General features: G+C 47.5%; 1 protein-coding gene across 1 annotated transcript in view; it reads left to right on the top strand.

The window, feature by feature from the left end:
- The first annotated feature begins 1,550 nt into the window (after window positions 1-1,550).
- The window catches only part of ATXN10 (ataxin 10), a 141,005-nt gene continuing 121,301 nt past the window's right edge, over window positions 1,551-21,254 (top strand). The window contains exon 1 of the mRNA XM_061418852.1: window positions 1,551-1,913. Within this exon, the coding sequence (XP_061274836.1) occupies window positions 1,798-1,913 (116 nt within the window). The 5' untranslated portion in view covers window positions 1,551-1,797. The remainder of the gene's footprint in view (window positions 1,914-21,254) is intronic.

The following is a 21,254-nucleotide window of genomic DNA, read 5'->3' on the forward strand; positions in this document are numbered from 1 at the left end:
TCATTGCCCTTTTTTGTTTTTCAGTCACTCAGTCGTGTCCGGCTTTTTGCAACCCCGTGGACTGTAGTACACCAGGCTTCCCTGTCCGTCACTATTTCCCAGAGTTTGCTCAAACTCACGTCCTTTGAGTTGATGATGTCATCCAACCATCTCATCTCACTTCCTTTAGAAAAACACAATTCTTAGCCTAACTCTGTAGAATTAAGCTCCTTGACTTCAAATCGTATATAAAGCCCTTAATGAGCTGGAACAGAGTCCCTGGGGGCCCAGTGGTAAAGAGTCCACCTGCAGTGCGGGAGACGTGGGTTCTGTGCCCGGGTCGGGAAGATCTCCCGGAGATGGGACTGGCAACCCACTCCAGTATTCTTGCCTGGGAAATGCCATGGACAGAGAGGCCTGGTGGGCTACAGTCAGTGGGGCTGCAAAGGCTAAACTTAGGGACTAAACCACCACCAATGAGCTGAAACAACAGTATTCTCACCCCAAGCAGGCCTGGTAAATGATCTGTTATTGTCCATCTGTGTTAGCTGCTCAGTTATGTTGGACTCTTTGCGCTCCCATGGGCTGTAACCCACTTGGCTCCTCTGTCCACAGAATTCTCCAAGCAAGAATACGGGAGTGGGTAGCCATTCCCTTCTCCAGGGATTTTCCCAACACAGGCATCGAACCCGGTCTCCTGCATCGCAGGCAGATTCTTTACCATCTGAGCCACCACCTGTAAGTGATCACTAAGACCATTAATAAAGAAAGCTGAGTGGGGAAGAATTGATGCTTTTGAACTGCACTGTTGAAGACTCTTTAGAGTCCCTTGGACTGCAAGGAGATCCAACCAGTCCATCCTAAAGGAAATCAGTCCTGAATATTCATCGGAAGGACTGATGCTGAGGCTGAAGCTCCAATACTTTGGCCACCTGATACAAAGAGCTGACTCATTGGAAAAGACCCTGATGCTGGGAAAGATTGAAGGCAGGAGGAGAAGGGGACGACAGAGGATGAGATGGTTGGATGGCATCACTGACTCTATGGACATGAGTTTGAGTAAACTCTGGGAGTTGGCGATGGACAGAGAAGACTGGCATGCTGCAGTCCATGGGGTCGCAAAGAGTTGGACACGACTAAGCGACTGAACTGACTGACTGAAGAACTGGGAACTGAGCTTCCAGGGACTGAGACTTGCAAGATGGACACAGACTGCTCCAGCTCCCAGGGGGTCGGTGTGAGCCCTGATCAACCCTCCCGACCGCAGGATCGAGGTCTTCAGCCTTCTCTCCTCCAGGGGAGCCTCTGCAGGACTCCCCAGCCTTCCTCACATCCCCTCCTGCGGAGACCCCCGTCTGCCAGCATCTCCCCCTCAGGGTACCCTCGTCCCCCACACCCGTTCCCATCGAGACCCTCTCCGTCCCCATTGCCCCGCTCAGGGTGTCCCCATTCCGGGGCCACCCCTCCGACTTCTCCTTGGGGGCCCTCCGCCCTCCTGACGTCCCCACCCCCGCAAACACAACTTCCGCCCGCGCCCCCTCCCCACAGGGCGAACTTCCGGCCGGCGCCCCCCTCCCCGCAGGCGGGACTTCCGCCCGCGCCCCCTCCCCTCGCCGCGCCGTCGCGTCCTCCGGCCTGAGGCGAGGCTTGGGCGCCTGGTCTCGCGCTTTCCCGGCCGGGCCCGCGGGCTGCAGCGGCGCCGAGGCGGCGGCGGCGGCGTGCGGAGGCAGCAGCCCGCGCTCCCTCCCGCCGGCCCTCCTGCCCCTCCTTCTCCGGCTCCTCGTCGTCGGCCGCTCGGCCCGAGCTGCGAGCGGCAAGATGGCGGCGCCCAGGCCGCCGCCCGGCAGGCTGTCGGGCGTCATGATGCCCGCACCCATCCAGGACCTGGAGGCTCTCCGCGCGCTGACGGCGCTCTTCAAAGAGCAGCGGAATCGGTAAGGCGCGGGAGTCGGGGGCGGCCCGGCGGGGCTTGCGGGAGCGGGGCGGGGGCGCCCCCTCCTCCCGGGGCGGCGGCGGGGTGGCGGCTCGGCGCCTCACCAGCGGGCCCCGGGCTGGGGGGCGGGGGTGACACCTGCTCCCCACTCGTCAGTACGGGCGTGAGGCCGGGCGCAGGGAGGGGGACCGATCCAAGCGAGCCCTTCGCCGCCTCCTGCCTGTTGGGTTAGTTGAGCCGCGGTGATGGCGCCCGGATAACGTGCAAGATGGTCTCCTTGGCCTGGCTGGAACAGACTGGCAGGCCCCCAGAAGCAGCGGAACGTGCAGCTGGGGGAGACAGACGTTGCAGATGTGCCAGGTGGGAGGCGGCGTCACTCCGTTCGTCCTGTGAGCCCAGGCTCTGCGTCCCCAGTGGTGGCCCCGCTTTGCACAGTGGCCACTTCAGTCCCGACTCAGCCACAGAAGGGCCAGATCTCCGTTGTAAAAGGTGCCCAGGAGTCTGAAGATCTGGATTTGGCTCCTAGCCCTACAAGCGATGCGTTATGGTGCCATTTCTCCAAGCCTTAAGATTTCCTGCCTAAAAATGGAAATGTAATACACGACTTCATTGCTAAATTGTACAGAGAAATAAATGAAATAAAGCACGTCAAAATACAAAGTACCTGATATCTCCAGTCAGTGCCTGTTTAATTTTGTTCTAGTCTTCTCTGGGACGCAGTTTGTGTGTCTATTTAATAGGACTGAGGTTGGACAGTACTTTGCTGGTGAGGTTGTCAAGATTAAGGGAACTCATGCATATTAAGGCCTTGGCACTATCTGACACATAGTATTAAATCAAGTTAGCTGATACTATCCCTTAACACATTTATGGATGGTTCTCCGTAAGTGTTTTGTTGGGAAGCCCTGTTCTGGAATCGCAGAAGTATGTGCAAAGAGTAGAGGGAGTGTGGGAGAAGTCCACATGTTTTTAGAGGTTCACTTGGTCTGAGCACTTCTGCCTCAAATCACAGTAAGTGTTGAGCAATTCAAAGAGTGTTAAGAACCCTGGGCACTGCTCCTTTGGCTTTTGGGGAAATAAGTTAATTGATGTGATGATACCTCAGAGAGATTTGTTGATTGCTTTAATGCTTAGGATATCTATACCATGATGGACTCTCCTTTTAGTCAACCAGTCATCAACTTTCACTGAGGACCTGCTCTGAAGCAGGTTCTTTGCTAGGGCCGAAGGTGCAAAGATGAATGTGACATCCCTTTTTTCAAGCAGGTTAGGGTAATTGCCGTGTAAACAAATTGTAAGAGGGTCTAGCCAAGACGAGATGGTGGAGCTGGGGGAACTGTGGATCTGGTGGAGAGATTTGTGGTCCGGGAAAGGCCTTAGGTTACTATGGCTTCTAGGCTTACCGATGAGAGGGCTAATTAGAAAGAACAGTATGTGCAGAGGAACAGTGTGCTGATTTTGCATGATCTTTGAGTTTAAATGAAATAACATAGATAAGGCATCTGGTAGAGAGGACATAGTCAAATATCAAGTTCCTTTTTATAAGCTGAAGGATAAAATCCAAGGCCCTGAGGCAGTTTACAAGGCCTTTCCTGACTCTGCTTCTTGTGAGGGGAGTTTATGGGGAACCATGCTAGGACATCAAACCAGTCAATCCTAAAGGAAATCAGTCCTGAATATTCATTGGAAGGATTGATGCTGAAGCTCCAGTACTTTGTGAAGAGCTGATGTGAAGAGCCGACTCATTGGAAAAGACCCTGGTGCTGGGAAAGATCGAAGGCAGGAGGAGAAAGGGGCGGCAGGTGATGAGACAGATAGTGTCATTGACTCACTGGATATGAATTTGAGCAAACTGCAAAGAGAGGAACCTGGCATGCTGCATTCCATGGGGTCCTGAAGAGACATAACTTAGCAACTGATCAAAGACAACAATGGAAGTTTCTTTCAAGGGTGTGGCCTGGCAAATCTGTGTATTAGATCTCTGGCTGCCATTGTGAGAGATACATTAGGGTGAGGCTAGAGGCAGACGACTTGATGGAGAAGCCCAAGTGAAAGAGAAAACTGCTGGAATTTAGGGTATTGTCTATGGGGGATGGCTAGGATAGATACTGAAACATCTTTACCAGATTGAATGGACAAGACTCAGGGACCAGTTGGATTGCTGGGGAAGAATGAGAAGAGGTGAAGGTGCATCCCATATTTGAGTTTTTCCTGGGGCAGGCAGGAACTCTGTCCTAGTTCAGGAAGAGTTGAAGGCCGGGAGAGGTGACCTGATGTGTAGGTCTTGGAGTCGGGAGGCAGATAGTATGTGGTGGTGCAGAGAGCCCCTGATGAGGGTTTGTGAGGACAGGCTTCTGGTTCTGCCTCTGCTTCTCAGCGTGTCTGAGCACATCACTAGTTGCCTCTCAGAAGGGTCTCAGGGTTTCCAGAAGCCAGCTGCTCTGAGAAGATCCATCCAGTGCTGATGGACCCAGAGGGAGGATGGGCGGAGGTGTCAGAGGCTGGATGGGACATAAAGTGAAGCAGAATGAGGCACCACAGTAGCAAACTGAAAAACGCAAGACACAGGAATCACACTGAGGAAAGTAAGAGAGAATTTGACCTCTCCCCTTAAGCGTGGGCTGCATTTAGTGACTTGCTTTTAAATACTAGATGTGGGGGAAGTGACAGGGTGTGACTTCCGAGCACAGAAGGCCCTGAAGCTTCCTCGTTGCTTTCTCTCTTGGATCGCTTGCTCCAAGAAAGCCATCTGCCATGTTATAAGGACACTCAGGGGTCCACCTAGACAGGTCTCTGCGGTGAGGAACTGAGGTCTCCTGCCAGCAGCCATGTGAGGAGCATCCTGGAAGCAGATCCTTAGTCCCAGTCAAGCCCGCAGCTGTTTGTACAAGTGCTAAGGGAATCTGACCTGTGTGAGACCATGAATGGGATGGCTTTAGACTGCTCAGTTTGGGGCTCATTTGTTATGTAGCAGTGTGCTTAGTGGTTCAGTTGTGTCCGACTGTTTGCGACCCCATGGACTGTAGCCCTGCCAGGCTCCTCCGTCCATGGGGATTCTCCAGGCAAGAATGCTGGAGTGGGTTGCTATTCTCTTCTCCAGGAAATCTTCCCAAACCAGAGATTGAATCCAGGTCTCCTTCGTTGCAGGTGGGTTTTTTGCTGTCCGAGCCACCAGGAAGCTCCCCTGTATTCAAGTGTAGAGCCAAGTGATAACTCTTTACTTCCACTGTCCATGAAGCTGCTCACATGTGGCTATTTAAATTAATCAGCAATAAGTAAAATTAATCATTCCATTCCTTACTTGTCCCAGCCACATTCTCAGTACTGGTAACCACACGTGGCTAATGGTACCTTCTCGGGCCATGCAGATACAGATTATTCCCGTCATCACGGCAAGTTCTGTTGAGTAATGCTACTGTGTTTTTTTCTGTAGGATTCTTGAGTATTCATGAGCTAGTGTACTGTTCGGGTCCTGCTTTCCATAAATCTTCTCATGCTTAAAATGATACATTATTGCTCTTCCATCTGATAAGCTTGTTGAGTAAAGTGAGTTGATCACATTGCTTGGGTCCCTAGCATCTAGCATACAGTCTGATAATTGTAGGTTCTTAACAAAGTCTTGTGGAATTACTGCTGTTTGTATAAGTCATTATTTATGTGGCTTCTCAGGTAGCTCAGCGGTAAAGATCTGCCTGCCAGTGCAGGAGGTGCAAGAGACTTGGGTTCCATCCCTGGCTGGGAAAGATTCCCTGGAGAAGGCACTGGCCACCCACTCCAGTATTCTTGCCTGGAAGATCCCATGGACAGAGGAGCCTGGTGGGCTGCTGTCCACGGGGTCGCCGAGAGTAGGACGCGACTGAGCACACGCTGCACGGTTACTCATGGCGCACTGTAGTCTTTTTGTTCCATACTTGAACTGGTAAATTGTTTTAATCTTCTGTCAGTATGGGTTCTTTCTTCTGGTTAATGTGTGTTTAGTCAGAAGTATTTTCCCGATTTCTTCCTTCCAGGCTTTGTGTATACCGTGTAATAGGGCAGACGCTTCCCTCCCCTCCATGCTTTGGAGCCCCTTTACCTTATAAACCCTATTTTCTTTTTTTTTTTAAAGAAAGCACTTACTAGATTCTACATGCTATGGAATTACTAGTAGAGGTTTCTTGTTTGTGCTCTGTCTTCTTCCAGAATGAAGGCCCGTGGAGACAGAGATAGTTGGCTTTTCTGTAATTACCCTCTTTGGATAATGCTTCTTGAATTTGGTATCTTTGAACAGTTTAGGAAATGTCAGCCAGTATTTTTTCAGCTGTTGCTTCTCTCTCATTCTTTCCTTTCCTTCAAGGAATTTAATTACACATATATTAAACCTTTCACTGTGTTGTGTATATCTCAAAGCCTCTCTTCTGTCTTTCCAATTCTCTCGGAGCTTTGGTTTGAAAATTTCCTCCTGCCTTCCCGTTCTCTCTTCTGGGTTCTGCTGTGTCCCATGTGCTGTCTATTGTATTCTTAGTTTCAGGTAGTTTTGAGTTTTGTAGAATTTCTATTTGATTTTTTAAATGGATTACTCTGTTGAAATTCATAGTCATTTACTTTCCTAAGCATGTTAATTATACTTATTTTAGAGAACGTGCCTGATAAGTATCTGTTGTCAGTTTCTGTCTTCTTGTGTGTAGTCATCTGGTCTTCTCTTTATTGAATGCTGAATGTCGTATAAGGAATGTTAAGACTGTTTCCAAACTATGTGCAAGCTCCAAACCAAAATCAGTCTAAAAACAATTTCATTCAAAAAATGATGGTAGGACAACTTGATATCTAAATGAAATAAAATGAACTTTGACCCATACCTTTTACCATTCACAAAAATATTTCCACATGGATTGTAGACCTAAACATAAAATTTAAAATTATCAAATGTTTAGAAGATGGGAGAATATCTGTAATCTTGTGTGTAGGCAGCTATGTCTTATCCAGGACACAGATAACATTGACCTTTCAAGAAAAATTGATTATCAAATTAGACTATCAAAATTAAAAAAACTTCTGCCTATCAACAGATACCAATAAGAAAATGGAAAAGGCAAGTCATAGATTGAAAGTATTTATAACACATATACCTGACAAAGAATTTGCCTTAAAATATATAAAGTGCTCCTGAAACTCAGTAACAAAAGACAGTCTGGTAAAAAATTGGGCGGAAAAAAATCTGGTTTAGAAAGGAAGATATATAAATGGCCAACACGCACATGGTAAAGTACTCAACATCATTAATCATTGAGAAAATGCAAATTAAAACAAAAACTCCACTCTATGCTCTTTAGGATGGCTGTTACTAACAAAAAAAAGGAAAAAAATTGTTGGTAAGAATGTGGAAAATTTGGAACCCTTGTACATTGCTGGTGAGAATGTGAAATGGTTCAGCTATTATGTAAAAAATAATTTTATGGTACCTCAAAAAGCTAAACATAGAATACCATCAAGCAGTTCCACTCCTAGGTCTGTATGTACCTTGGAGGATTAAAAGCAAAAACTTAGACAGATACTTGTATGCCAATTTTCACTGAGGCATTATTCATAATAGCCAGGAGATGGAAACAACTCAAGTGTCCATCAACAGGTGAATGGCTAAAGTGTCATGTGTACATCCAGTGGAATACTGTGTAGCCATAAGAAGAAATGAAGTACTGGCACATGCTGTAATGGGGGTGAACCTTGAAAACAGGCTAAGTGGAAGAAGCCAGACATAAAATGACCGATATTGTATGATTCCACTTCTATGAAGAGCTAAGAATAGGCAAATTCATAGACAGAAAGGAGATTAGAGGTTACCCGGGTTGGCGGGGAGGGAAGAGTTATTGTTTAATAGTTACCAAATTTGTTTGGAATACTAAATTTTTGGAATTAGTGGTGAGGTTTGTACAACATTATGAATATAATTAAAGCCACAATTCTATACTGAAAAATGGTCAGAATGTAAAATTGTATATTATTGGTTGGTGGAAAAATAATTTGGTTTGGCATTGTTGAACTTTGCCATTTGATATTGGAATACATTCTTAAATTCGTTGTGTTATACATCATTTTAATGCACATTTCTCACTTTATTTTTTTTGCTAATGACATTACTTGCTGTTTATTTTAGACTGGAAATGATGTTAGACAAAAAGCAAATTCAAGTGGTTTTTTTTTAATTCGAGTTCAAAATGCGTCGTAAAGCAGTGAAGACAATTGGTAACATCAACAACACATTTGGCCCAGTAACTGCTACCAAACGTCCAGTGCAGTGGTGGTAGTTCAGGAAGTCTGCAAAGGAGATGAGAGCCTTGAAGATGCCGAATGTAGTGGCAGGCCATTGGGAGGTGACAGCGACCAACTGAGAGCAGTCGCTGAAGCGGATCCTCTTACAACTACTCAGCAGGTTGCCAAAGAACTCAGCCTGGACCATTCTGTGGTCATTGGGCATTTGAAGCAAATTGGAAAAGTGAAAAAAGCTCACTAAGTGGGTGCCTCAGGAGCTGACCCCAAAATCAAAAAATTGTCGTTTTGAAGTGTTGTTTACTCTATGCAGTGGCAACAAACCATTTCTCAATCAGGTTGTGATGTGCGATGACAGGTGGATTTTATATGACGGCTGATAACAACCAGCTCAGTGGTTGAACCAAAAAGAAGCTCCAGAGCACTTCCCAAAGCCAAACTTGCACCAGAAAAGGTCACGGTCACTGGTGGTCTGCTGCCTGTCTGATCCACTGCAGCTTTCTGAATCCCAGTGAAACCGTTACATCTGAGAAGTACGCTTAGTAAACTGATGAGATGCACTGGCAACTCAGCGCCTGCTTTGGCATCGGTCAGCAGCAGGAGCCCAGTTCTTCCCACGACAGTGCCTGACTGCACATCGCAGAACCAGTGCTGCAGAAGCTGAGTGACCTGGGCTGTCAAGTTTTGCCTCATCCGCCGTGGTCACCTGACCTTTTGCTGCTTGACTACCACTTCTCCAAGCATCTTGACAACTTTCTGCAAGGAAAACACAACCACAGGAGGCAGAAAATGCTTTCCAAGAGTCTGTGGAATCCTGAAGTACAGATTTTTATGCTACAAGAATAAACAAACTTATTTCTCATTGGTAAAAATGTGTTGATTGTAATGGTTCCTGTTTTGATTAATAAAGATGTTTGCGCCTACTTATAATGACAACAGTTCACAGTCTGAAACTGCTGTTACTTTTGTTCCAACCTAATAAATACTTGCTACTGTCGCCAAGTTGCTTCAGCCGTGTACGACTCTTTGTGACTCTATGGACTGTAGCCCGCCAGGCTCCTCTGTCCATGGACTTCTCCAGGCAAGCATACTGGAGTGGATTGCCATTACTTCCTCCAGGGGATCTCCCCTATCCAGGGATCAAACCCGCATCTCTTGGGTCTCCTGCTTTGGCAGGCAGGTTCTTTACCACTAGCGCCACCTGGGAAGCCCTTAATACATACGTATTTTACCACAATTAAGTTAATGTAATATACCAAAATTGATAAAATTATGTAGTTTAAGTGAATGAATTGTATGCTTTGTTTAATTATATCTCAGTAAAGCTGTTATAAACTAGTAAAACCATAATGAGATACCTTTGCAAACTCATTAGATTTGCTGGGATTGAAACGACTGACATCTTTTGGTGAGGCTGTGGAGCAGCTGGGGGTCTTGTCCATTGCTGGTGGGAGCGTGGATGGTGCAACCGCTTTGGGAAACGCTTTGGCAGTTTTTTATAAAGTTAAACATACTCCAACCAGTCCATTCTGAAGGAGATCAGCCCTGGGATTTCTTTGGAAGGAATGATGCTAAAGCTGAAACTCTAGTACTTCGGCTACCTCATGCGAAGAGCTGACTCATTGGAAAAGACTCTGATGCTGGGAGGGATTGGGGGCAGGAGGAGAAGGGGACGACAGAGGATGAGATGGCTGGATGGCATCACTGACTCGATGGACGTGAGTCTCAGTGAACTCCGGGAGTTGGTGATGGACAGGGAGGCCTGGCGTGCTGCGATTCATGGGGTCGCAAAGAGTCGGACACGACTGAGCGACTGATCTGATGTGATCTGAAACATACTCCTGCCCATAACCCTAGGTATTTATCTTAGAATATATGTCCACATGACTTGTGAAAGAGTGCTTGTATCAGCTTTGTTGATAATAGCCAAGTACTAGAACCTACTGCAGTGTCCGTCAGTGGGCGGATGACTAAACTGTCTGGTAACTGAATCACCAGTATACACAGCAGTGCGGGCGGAGCTCAGAAGGCACCGAATGAAAGAAGCCAGACAAAGAGTGCATGCTCCATGGCTCTGTGAAGTCCTGCGAAGCTGACCTTCTCTGTGTAGCTGACTGGTAATGAAGGCATGAACAGTGGTTGTCACAGGAGGCTGGGGGCTGACTGGGAAGGAGCATGAGGGAATTTTCTGAAGTGAGGGAAACCTGCTTTATCCAGATGGGGGTATTGGTTGCCTGGATTTGACATACTCATGAAACACTAGCCATCTGTATAATTCACTGTCCATTATATCTCAGTTTTCTGTGTGTCAAATTATTCTTCTCCCTGCCATGCCCAGAAGAACTTACTTGAGCTGAATCTCAGCCAGCATGATGGAAGGGCTTTGTGGAAATATCACTGGTCTTTTCTGCTTCCTAGTTGAGAATTATCACTGGTAAAACAATGTTTCTGAATTGTCAAATTTCCTCCAAGAAAAGAAGAGGGAACTGGGCATCTCATGTTCTTAGTACACTCAGAGTGAGTTGGGTTTTGATTCACGTGTTCCTCCATGCCACACAGTGCTCTCTGTTTCCAGAGCCTGAGATGAGCTGAGGTGACTGACACTTATGAAGTGCTTGGAACCAAATCTGGGAAAAAAGGAAAGTAGTCCTGGAAGGGTGGGGGCAGTAACGTGGCTCTGGAGAGTTCAGCTCCTTGTCCACTGAAGAGTGCAGTGGGAGGGCGCTTTTGGAGTTTCGCTTCGCAGTAATGTCATGCTGCTGGTGTGGGGCTGAGGTCTCCTTCCTCAGGGTGGGGCGGCAGAGGTGGTTTATCATGGCTCTTCAGGACCTCTGGGTAACATGGGTGGTTGTGCAGAGTGACTGAAATGGTTTTGTAAACCATTTCAGTTTGGGAGCATCTTCCCCACCCCCTTGAAATGTATTGGTATCAAATACTGATACCTTTTGGGACTCAGTGGGTTTCACGGGGAAAAGGCTTTAGTAAGGCATAGAGAAGCGAAAGGCAAAGGAGAAAAGGAAAGATATACCCATTTGAATGCAGAGTTTCAAAGAATAGCAAGGAGAGAGAAGAAAGCCTTCGTCAGTGATCAAGGCAAAGAAACAGAGGAAAACAGTAGAATGGGAAAGACCAGAGATCTCTTCAAGAAAATTAGAGATACCAAGGGAACATTTACTGCAAAGATGGGCACAATAAAGGACAGAAATGGTATGGGCCTAACAGAAGCAGAAGATATTAAGAGGTGGCAAGAATACACAGAAGAATTGTACAAAAAAAATCTTCACGACCCAGATCATCACGATGGTGTGATCACTCTCACCTAGAGCCAAACATCCTGGAATGTGAAGTCAATTGGGCTTTAGGAAGCATCACTACGAACAAAGCTATTGGAGGTAATGGAATTCCAGTTGAGCTATTTCAGATCCTAAGAGATGATGCTGTGAAAGTGTTGCACTCAATATGTCAGCAAATTTGGAAAACTCAGCCGTGGCCACAGGACTGGAAAAGGTCAGTTTTCATTCCAGTCCCAAAGAAAGGCAATGCCAAAGAATGCTCATACTACCGCACAATTGCACTCATCTCACAATAGCAGCAGCAGCAGCAGCACATGCTAATGTAATGTTCAAAATTCTCCAAGCCAGGCTCCAACAGTACGTGAACTGTAAACTTCCAGATGTTCAAGCTGGATTTAAGAAAGGCAGAGGAACCAGAGATCAAATTGCCAACACCCGTTGGATCATCAGAAAAGAGAGTTCCAGAAAAACATCTGCTTTATTGATTATGCCAAAGCCTTTGACTGGGTGGATCACAGCAAACTTTGGAAAATTCTTGAAGAGATGGGAATATCAGACCACCTGACCTGCCTCTTGAGACACCTATATGCAGGTCAGGAAGCAACAGTTAGAACTGGACATGGAACAACAGACTGGTTCCAAATAGGAAAAGGAGTACATCAAGGCTGTATATTGCCCCCCCTGCTTATTTAACTTCTGTGCAGAGTACATCGTGAGAAACGCTGTGCTGGAAGAAGCACAAGCTGGAATCAAGATTGCTGGGAGAAATATCAATAACCTCAGATATGCAGATGACACCACCCTTATGGCAGAAAGTGAAGAGGATCTAAAAAGCCTCTTGAAGAAAGTGAAAGTGGAGAGTGAAAAAGTTGACTTAAAATGCAACATTCAGAAAACTAAGATCATGGCATCTGGCCCCATCACTTCATGGGAAATAGATGGGGAAACAGTGACAGACTTTTATTTTTTGAGCTCCAAAATCACTGCAGATGGTGACTGCAGCCATGAAATTAGAAGACGCTTGCTCCTTGGAAGAAAGCTTATGGCCAACCTAGCTAGCATATTAAAAATCAGAGACATTACTTTGCCAACAAAGGTCCATCTAGTTAAAGCTATGGTTTTTCCAGTAGTCATGTATGGATGTGAGAGTTGGACTGTGAAGAAAGCTGAGCGCCAAAGAATTGATGCTTTTGAACTGTGGTGTCGGAGAAGACTGTTAGTCCCTTAGACAGCAAGGGGATCTAACCAGTCCATCCTAAAGGAAATCAGTCTTGAATATTCATTGGAAGGACTGATGCTGAAACTGAAGCTCCAATACTTTGGCCACCTGATGCAAAGAGCTGACTCATTTGCGAAGACCCTGATGCTGGGAAAGATTGAAGGTGGGAGGAGAAGGGGACGACAGAGGATGAGATGGTTGGATGGCATCACTGACTTAATGGACATGAGTTTGGGTAAACTCCGGGAGTTGATGATGGACAGGGAGGCCTGGGGTGCCGCGATTCGTGGGGTTGCAAATAGTCGGACACGACTGGTCAACTGAACTGAACTGAGGTGACTGCCATTGTGCGGTAGTTTGAACAGTCTTTGGCATTGCCTTTCTTTGGGGTTGGAATGAAAACTGACCTTTTCCAGTCCTGTGGCCACTGCTGAGTTTTCCAAATTTGCTGGCATATTGAGTGCAGCACTTTCACAGCATCATCTTTTAGGATTTGAAATAGCTCAGTTGAAATTCCATCACCTCTACTACTAGCTTTGTTCATAGTGATGCTTCCTAAGGCCTAGTTGACTTTGCATTCCAGGATGTCTGGTTCTAGGTGAGTGATCACACCATCGTGGTTATCTGGATCATGAAGATCTTTTTTGTACAGTTCTGTGTATTCTTGCCACCTCTTAGTATCTTCTGCTTCTGTTAGGTCCATACCATTTCTGTCCTTTATTGTGCCCATCTTTGTAGTAAGTGTTCCCTTGGTATGTCTAATTTTCTTGAGGAGCTCTCTAGTCTTTGCTGTTCTGTTGTTCTCCTCTGTTTCTTTGCACTGATCGCTGGGGAAGGCTCTCTTGTCTCTCCTTGCTGTTCTTGGGAACTCTGCATTCAGATGGGCATATCTTTCCTTTTCTCCTTTGCTTTTGGCTTCTCTTCTTTTCAGAGCTATTTGTAAGGCCTTCTCAGACAACCATTTTGCCTTTTTGCATTTCTTTTTCTTGGAGCTGGTCTTGATCATTACGTCCTGTACAATGTCATGAACCTCCATCCATAGTTGTTCAGGCTCTCTGTCAGGTCTAATCCCTTGAATTTGTCACTTCCACTGTATAATCATAAGGGATTTGATTTAGGTCATACCTGAATGGTCTAGTGGTTTTCCCTACTTTCTTCAGTTTAAGTCTGAATTTGGCAATAAGGAGTTCATGATCAGGAGTCCGAGTCAGCTCCTGGTCTTGTTTTTGCTAACTGTATAGAGCTTCTCCATCTTTGGCTGCAAAGAATATAATCTGATTTCTGTATTGACCATCTGGTGATGTCCATGTGTAGAGTCTTCTCTTGTGTTGTTGCAAGAGGGTATGTGCTCTGACCAGTGGGTTCTTTTGGCAGAACTCTATTAGCCTTTGCCCTGCTGACGCAGAGGGTGTGACTGCCGGCGGTGGATGTGGTGGGTAGGGGCTCTTTGTTTCGCTTTCTAGCTCATTGTCTCCTCCCGGCTACGTGTTACATGGTATGTTATATGCTGTATACTCTTCAGTTTGCATCTTTAATTTTTGCTCTGTTTTTGAGTGCTACCAGTTTTCATACAAAGAGAGCTAGATCATTAACTTCAACTGTTGTAGAGTGTATGGTCATAAGATTACATCATCATTTATCTACCTTTTCTTACTGTTGGGCATTTGGATTTGTCTTTAATGTTTGGTAACTCCAACAGCACTGTAGAGACCATCTTTATAAACGCCTCCTTGTATACCTGAGCCATTGGGTTTTTTTCTCCAAAGCAGAATTTGAGGTAGGAACTTGGGTGAAGTAATTTAACGATAGGCAAGCCCCAGCAATCAGAAGTATGGGAGAGGGGAAGCTTCGTGTGGAAGGAGAGAGAGCTGACATAAGGATGCCATATTCAGTGGCAGCTGTTGGAGGCAGCTGGGGCTCAACCCAACTGGGGATCCCTGGGGGATGCACCTCTGAATTGTCTGAGCACGGAGGTCGTGGGAATTGCCCTTGGGGTCATTAACTGGATGGGCCAAGGGTGTGTGATGAGGGACACCATAAGCGTTTGCTATAGTCTGCTCTTCTCCTGAGACCTCTTCTTGCCTGACACTGTCCACTCAGTCACGGACTCTTGGAGGCCATCGCTGTTGGGAATCTTAAAGAAGAGACCTCACAGGCATGTCGGAGCAGTAAATCCCGTCCCCCTGGCGCAGCTTGTCCTGAGGCCATTAGTGGACAGTCATTTGCTGGCCCCAGATTCCCGTCTGGACTCCCCCGCCTCTCCATCGTCGCCGGGCCCTGATGCCGAGGGGGCTGAGCCCTCGGTGGCCTTGCTCTAGTCCGCCTGTGGTTGCTGCCGCTGCCTATTTACTGTTATCCCTAGACACAGAAGTGCCAGGAGACAGCCCGTCGAACCCTGAGTTCCAGACCCACTCCTCCCTGCCCCCCGCATGTTGTTGCAACCCTGGCTCTTCATGCTAACAAGGGGGGTTACTCCTCCTGTGTCGTCAAGTCTTTGCCTGCTGGTTCACCAGCTGGAGAATCTCTAAGTGCTTGTTCTGTGGGTCTAGTCTGAGGCACCCTGATCCCTTTCTGTGCTCCCTGCTGGAGTGCTGTGTCCTGGACTCGGGCTTGGCCCAGCACAGTCTAGAGTTGCAAGGTTGGGAAGCACACACTCTGAAGGGTTGTCACAGAGAGCGCTGAGGAAAGGCCGGTTTTCCCTAGGGCTAGACTTTGTCTGTGAACTTTTAGTTTGCTGGTTCACCTTGAGAGATTTGTTGCCTTTTCTGCCTTTCTGGGCTCATTGCTCTCTGTATAATCATGTTGCCCTTTGCTCTGCCTTCTTCCCCAGTGACCCCAGCCTAAGGTCAGGCCTTCCTTCTATTGGTTATTTGTATCCTAGTGATACTGGGAGCTCGTACAACTGGTCACCATGCTGGCCACATCGTGGACCGGGTTCTGTCTATGAAGTTCTGTGGCTCCCTCTTAACATTGGAGGTGCACAGCTTTGCACGTGACCCACACATAGGGCTGCACTGCTTGTGTGTGTGGTAAGTCATATCCAACTCTTTGCAACCTCATGGACTGCAACCCACCAGGCTCCTCTGTCCATGGGATTCTTCAGGCAAGCGGACGGTAGAGGGTTGCCGTTTCCTTCATCCAGGACATCTTCCTGACCCAGGGACTGAACCGGTGTCCCCTTCACCTCCTGTACTGGCAGGCAGATTGTTACCACTGAGCCACCTGGGAAGCCCAAGGCTGCTCTGAGGGTTAGGGTTAGGGTTAGGGCTCGCTTCAGATGCAGGTCACCCTGTCCCGACACTGCCTTTCCCATAGTGGCTCTGATCACCACAGGCTGGAGGGGGGCTTTTGGTCTCCGTTGTGCCACAGTTGGGTTGCAGATGACCTTAGACCTTCTGCCTTCTGACCTGGGTGCTTTTGCCTCATATTCCTCTTACCTCTTGCGAAAAACTGCAGTAGAGTATTGTGGTCACTTACTCACCTGCCTGTCTGCTAGAATGAGCCCAAACCTGAGGGCGGGCTTCTTACTTACCTCTGTGTCCTCAGGACCGCCTTTAGTCCCTAGCACAGAATGAACCCTTGGTTGTGTTTTTATTACTTCCTTAAATAGTTAATTTCCTGGAGTCAGCATACAGGAAGGACTCTGGTAAGAGAGATATAAAACATTGTGAGATATGACAGAGGATCGTGATTTCAAGAGGTCAGAAGTGTTTTGGTGTCCTTCATTGCTTGCATCAAGACGTAGACTAACATTCATAGGGAAAGGGACTGCTGAGCGCTTGAGAGGCCGGCATAATGTAGAACTCGGAATAAACCGGTCATCTATATGTACACAGGCTCACATAGGTTCTCCCCGAACACAACTGAGCCTCTGGCCAGCAAGTCTTTGGCTGCACCAAAGACAACAGCCAAATAAGACAAAACAAAACCCACAACACAAAACAGGCCCCCTTCAGACCCCCATGAGTTGTCAGCTTAGTGAAGGGGCCACATGCTGTCTTGACTCAACCATGACTCAGAATCAGCTGTGCTGAGAGAGGATGTCAATTATGCAGCACTATAAACAGAACTGTGTAGCGTGTGGTGACAGGTCCCTTTATTTTTACCTGTGCCATGAGCTGGACTGCCACACAGAGCCACTCGGTAAGGTGTTCTGACTCAGCTTCAAAATACAGATGTGGTCAGTGTGAGCCACCCTGCGCATCCAATTATCCTAAACGGACAAAGCAGACAGGAAGAAGTTTGAGCCAGCAAATCAAAATAAATAAGGTTAGAATGGTGACCCACTGTGCCCTCAGAGGAGAGTTTCTCAGCTCTCTTCATCCTCCCAGTCTTTTGTAGTGGTCCCTGGACCAGAGGGGGTGGCCACTGGACTGTGGGCAGAGATACTCATTCAAAGGCAGAGGAGCCCTGGGGCCCACTGCAGGCTGAGTCAACCTCTGATGGCCACAAGCCGAGAGCAGTTACAGTAGAGCTAAGAGTGTAGTGGAGCGTGGCGGAGCGCAGACCTTAGCAGGGGCTGCTGCTGTGCACAGTTAACCCGCACCCCCTTACCAGGAACCGTTACTATTGGTCCGTGCTGGGGTGGGTCCGCCCCTAAGCAACCAGTTGTCGGTGAGTGACAGTTAGTGATCCTGGTTCCCTCTCGGCCATTGGTCGGTGCTGCAGTGAGTCCCTCCCACAGCAACCAACTGTCAGTGAGCGACTGAGTGGTCCTGGTTCCACTGGGGCCCACTGGGGTGCCTTCTCTTAGCCAGGATCAGGACTTCGGAGGATGAAAGTTGTGTCTTGGGACCTTGCCTTTTCTTGTCAGAACAGAGAATAGCGTTCGTTTGGTAGATATACAGGAGCATCGCTACTGACTGTGACCTGACACCAAGAAGCTTGCAACAACTGCCCGTGCCCCTCCTTCACCTTTCCTAGAAAAGGGCTTTGCGGAAAACTTGGGGTTGTTAAGGCGTGAGCCACACATCTTGCGTTGCCCTCAGTAAACCTCTCTCTGCTCCAAACTCTTAGAATTTTGGTATTTCCTGGCCTCTCTGTGCATTGGGAACACAGACTTGCATTTGGTAACAAGGACAGTTTGTAAGTGAGGGATCCACTTATGATGGCCATGGAGGAGTGTGTGTATGTAGTGCTTAGCAAGGTGCTGGGTGGGCATGGCATAAGCACGCTTCAGTACAAGTGGCTGTCATCCTCGCTGAGAATATTATAAAACTATCAAAAGAGATTATATGGTTATGCCGTGATATGATAAGAAAACACAGTAACACAGAGACATCACTTCTCCCCAGGGTGGCCTGTGGTTTCGGTGCCATTCAGAGTAAAATCTCAGCAGGGATTTTGCTAGACATTTACAAGCTAATTTTTTACTTAATATGGGAAACTAGGTTTTCTCTTACTCACTGGTTCCCTTAAGGCTTTGTATAGATCCTTTTGGACTCAACTTTTAAAACCCTTCCCATGTGCAGGGGGCTTTCCTGGTGGCTCAGTCAGTAAAGAATCTGCCTGCAATGTAGGAGATTGTATGCAGTGCAGGAAACCTGGGTTCAATCCCTGGGTCAGGAAGATCCCCTGGAATAGGAAATGGCAACCCATTCCAATATTCTTGCCTGGAGAATCCCATGGACGGAGGAGCCTGGCGGGCTACAGTCCATGGGGTCGCAAGAGTCGGACACGACTTAGTGACTAAACCACCACCATGTCAAAATTCCTTGTGTCTTCAACCTCTCTGGACATTCCTGTCATCTTCTTGATCTAGGTGAAATATGGCTCACTTCTAAAGACAAACCTTTCCCAGAAAGTCCTCCAAGTGGGCTGTTTTCTCCTATATCCTCTGTGTTGCTTAGCTTGAGGATGTGTAGGTGTGAAGGTAGCTGTCATTGCTGCTTTCAGAACTTTTCCCTCCATGATCCCTGCAACTTTCCGTATCATGCCATCAGAGTATGTATAGCTCATAGATAATCTCTTTCTGTTAAAAGTTCGGGTGGTCACTCTGTCATTCCTTGAAGAATCTGACTTTGGGTCACTGTTAACTCTGCGTTACTTCTCCCGTCTCAAGCCTTGGTTATTTTAGTGTTTACTGAGATGATCGTTTCATATTCAAAAGCAGAGACATTGCTTTGCCAACAAAAGTCCGTCTAGTCAAGGCTATGGTTTTTCCTGTGGTCATGTATGGATGTGAGAGTTGGACTGTGAAGAAGGCTGAGCGCTGAAGAATTGATGCTTGTGAACTGTGGTGTTGGAGAAGACTCTTGAAGAGTCCCTTGGACTGCAGGGAGATCCAACCAGTCCATTCTGAAGGAGATCAGCCCTGGGTGTTCTTTGGAGGGAATGATGCTGAAGCTGAAACTCCAGTACTTTGGCCACCTCATGCGAAGAGCTGACTCATTGGGAAAGACTCTGATGCTGGGAGGGATTGGGGGCAGGAGGAGAAGGGGACGCCAGAGGATGAGATGGCTGGATGGCATCACTGAGTCGATGGACTTGAGTCTGAGTGAACTCCAGGAGTTTGTGATGGACAGGGAGGCCTGGTGTGCTGCAATTCATGGGGTTGCAAAGAGTCGGACATGACTGAGTGACTGAACTGAACTGAACTGAGATGATCGTTTCATTACCCTGACCTTTTATTTCTTGACTTTGACCACCTCTCCCCTCCCCTGCTTCCCCCATCTAACTAGACGTTGCTGTGTGCTACCTAGGCCTTCTGATTAACCGTGGCTGCATGCCCTCCGCAGTCTGGATTCCAAGAGTCCCACTCTGCCTGCCTGTTCTGTCTTGTCTGTCTCTGGGTCCCCTACTTTACTAAGTCTTACACTCCCCGCTGGACACGCAGTCTGTTGATCTTACTTCTTCCTATTCTCTGTCCCTTTTAGTCCCTCTGTCCCTTATAGTCACGTATCCCTTAAATCCAGGTTAGACCTATGGATCAGTGATAAAGCATTTCCTTGTATTTATTCTCAGTTCCCTTGCCTCTTCTCCTTTGTTACACTTCGCTGGTAAAACTCTAGCTCTAGTTAAATCCAGCTTGCTGCTGCTTTTCCACTTGCACACAAATAAGTGAACGAGGATGGAGAAGAACGTAACAGCACACTGATCGGGCTGCCTGTAAACTGACGATCACTGACCTTGTGTAGGGATTCCGTGCTCCCTGGCAGTCCTCCATCGCCCGGCCCGTTTGTGCTCCCTCAGCCTCCACTGGTTCTCCTGCTCATTCTGAGCTTCTTTCGTTTCCAGGAATTCCCGCTTTCCTCTCCGCACCGCTGCCTCAGTCTGTCCCCATAGCTCGCCTTCCCTCGGGTACTGGGGGTACTGCCCTTCTCCAAATGCCAGCCCCCCTGAGGTCTGCACATATTCCTCTCTTTTGCATACGTTGCTCCAACAATTCTCTTCCCTTCCCCTCTTTCTTAAATCATCCGTTTCACCCTTTCTATTGGATTATTCTCATCAGTTGATAAATCTGCTATGATTTTTCCCATCCTAAGAAGAATCTCTCCCCCATTTCCCTCATTTTTTTCTCCCACTTATATAAACTTCTCTAAGGGTTTTTTATGTTCATCTACTGCAGTTTCCCTTTCCTCTCTCTTGAACCCATTCCACATTGCCAGGCCCCTTGGTCTTCACCTGAAATCCCATCTTCTCTGCTGCTTGATGTTGCTCATCACTTCTTTCTCCCTGGAACACCGTCTTCATTTGGCTTCCAGAACCCCACCCCTTCTGCTGCTTCTGTCTTATTGGCTGTTCTTCCTGAGGTCCCGCACTCAGTCCCTCAGAATTCTCCCCACCTACCTGTGCTGTCATGGTGGTTGCCTTCAGTCTTGGGGTTTTGTTAGAGTTGGTGATAGCTCTAACACTTTCTTTAGCTGGACTTTGCTCCTGATGTTCAGACACGTATGTTCATCTGCTTACTCCATATTTCTGCTTGTATTTCTAATAGGCATGTCAGATGTAGCAAATCTCAGACTGAACTCCTGATATTCCCCCTCCCCCAGTATCTTCACAGCAGTCTTCTCCAGTTCAGTCAATAGGAGATAGTCCGTCCATTTATTGCTCAGGCCAGAGTTGGGTCAGAGTTTGGCACCATCCTCAACTCTGCTTTCTCAGATACCCCTCATAATAATTTCTCATCAAATCGCATTGACTCCACCTTCAGAATATGTTCAGAGTCTACCGCTGGCCCCTCCTCTCCCAACCTCATGGTGGAAGAGTGTCCTAACTGATCTCCATGTATCTTTTCTTTCTTTTGCTGTGATCAGTTCTTTATGGAATAGCAGAGGGATCCTTTAAAAGTGAAAGCAGGTGACGTCATTCCTCTGCTCAGAACCCTCCCTGGCTTCTCATCAGGCAGGTGGTCCTTTCAGTGGCCTGCAGAGCCTGTGTCTAACATACATTCTTAAATCCACATGGAGTTCCTTTTTGCTTAAGGCTCCGGTCCTGGTTTTTCCCCGTATGACTGGTAGTTGCTCCAGCACCTCTTCTGGAACAGCCTGGCCTTCTCCCTGGGCCTCTAGTGCCAGCCCTGCCATCCGCCAGGTTCCTCTGTGCGCACAGTTCTTTCCTGGACGCCCTACTTCCGTGCATCCAC

The sequence above is a fragment of the Bos javanicus genome, chromosome 5 (assembly GCF_032452875.1).
Source record: "Bos javanicus breed banteng chromosome 5, ARS-OSU_banteng_1.0, whole genome shotgun sequence".
In the NCBI taxonomy this organism is placed as follows: Eukaryota; Metazoa; Chordata; class Mammalia; order Artiodactyla; family Bovidae; genus Bos; species Bos javanicus.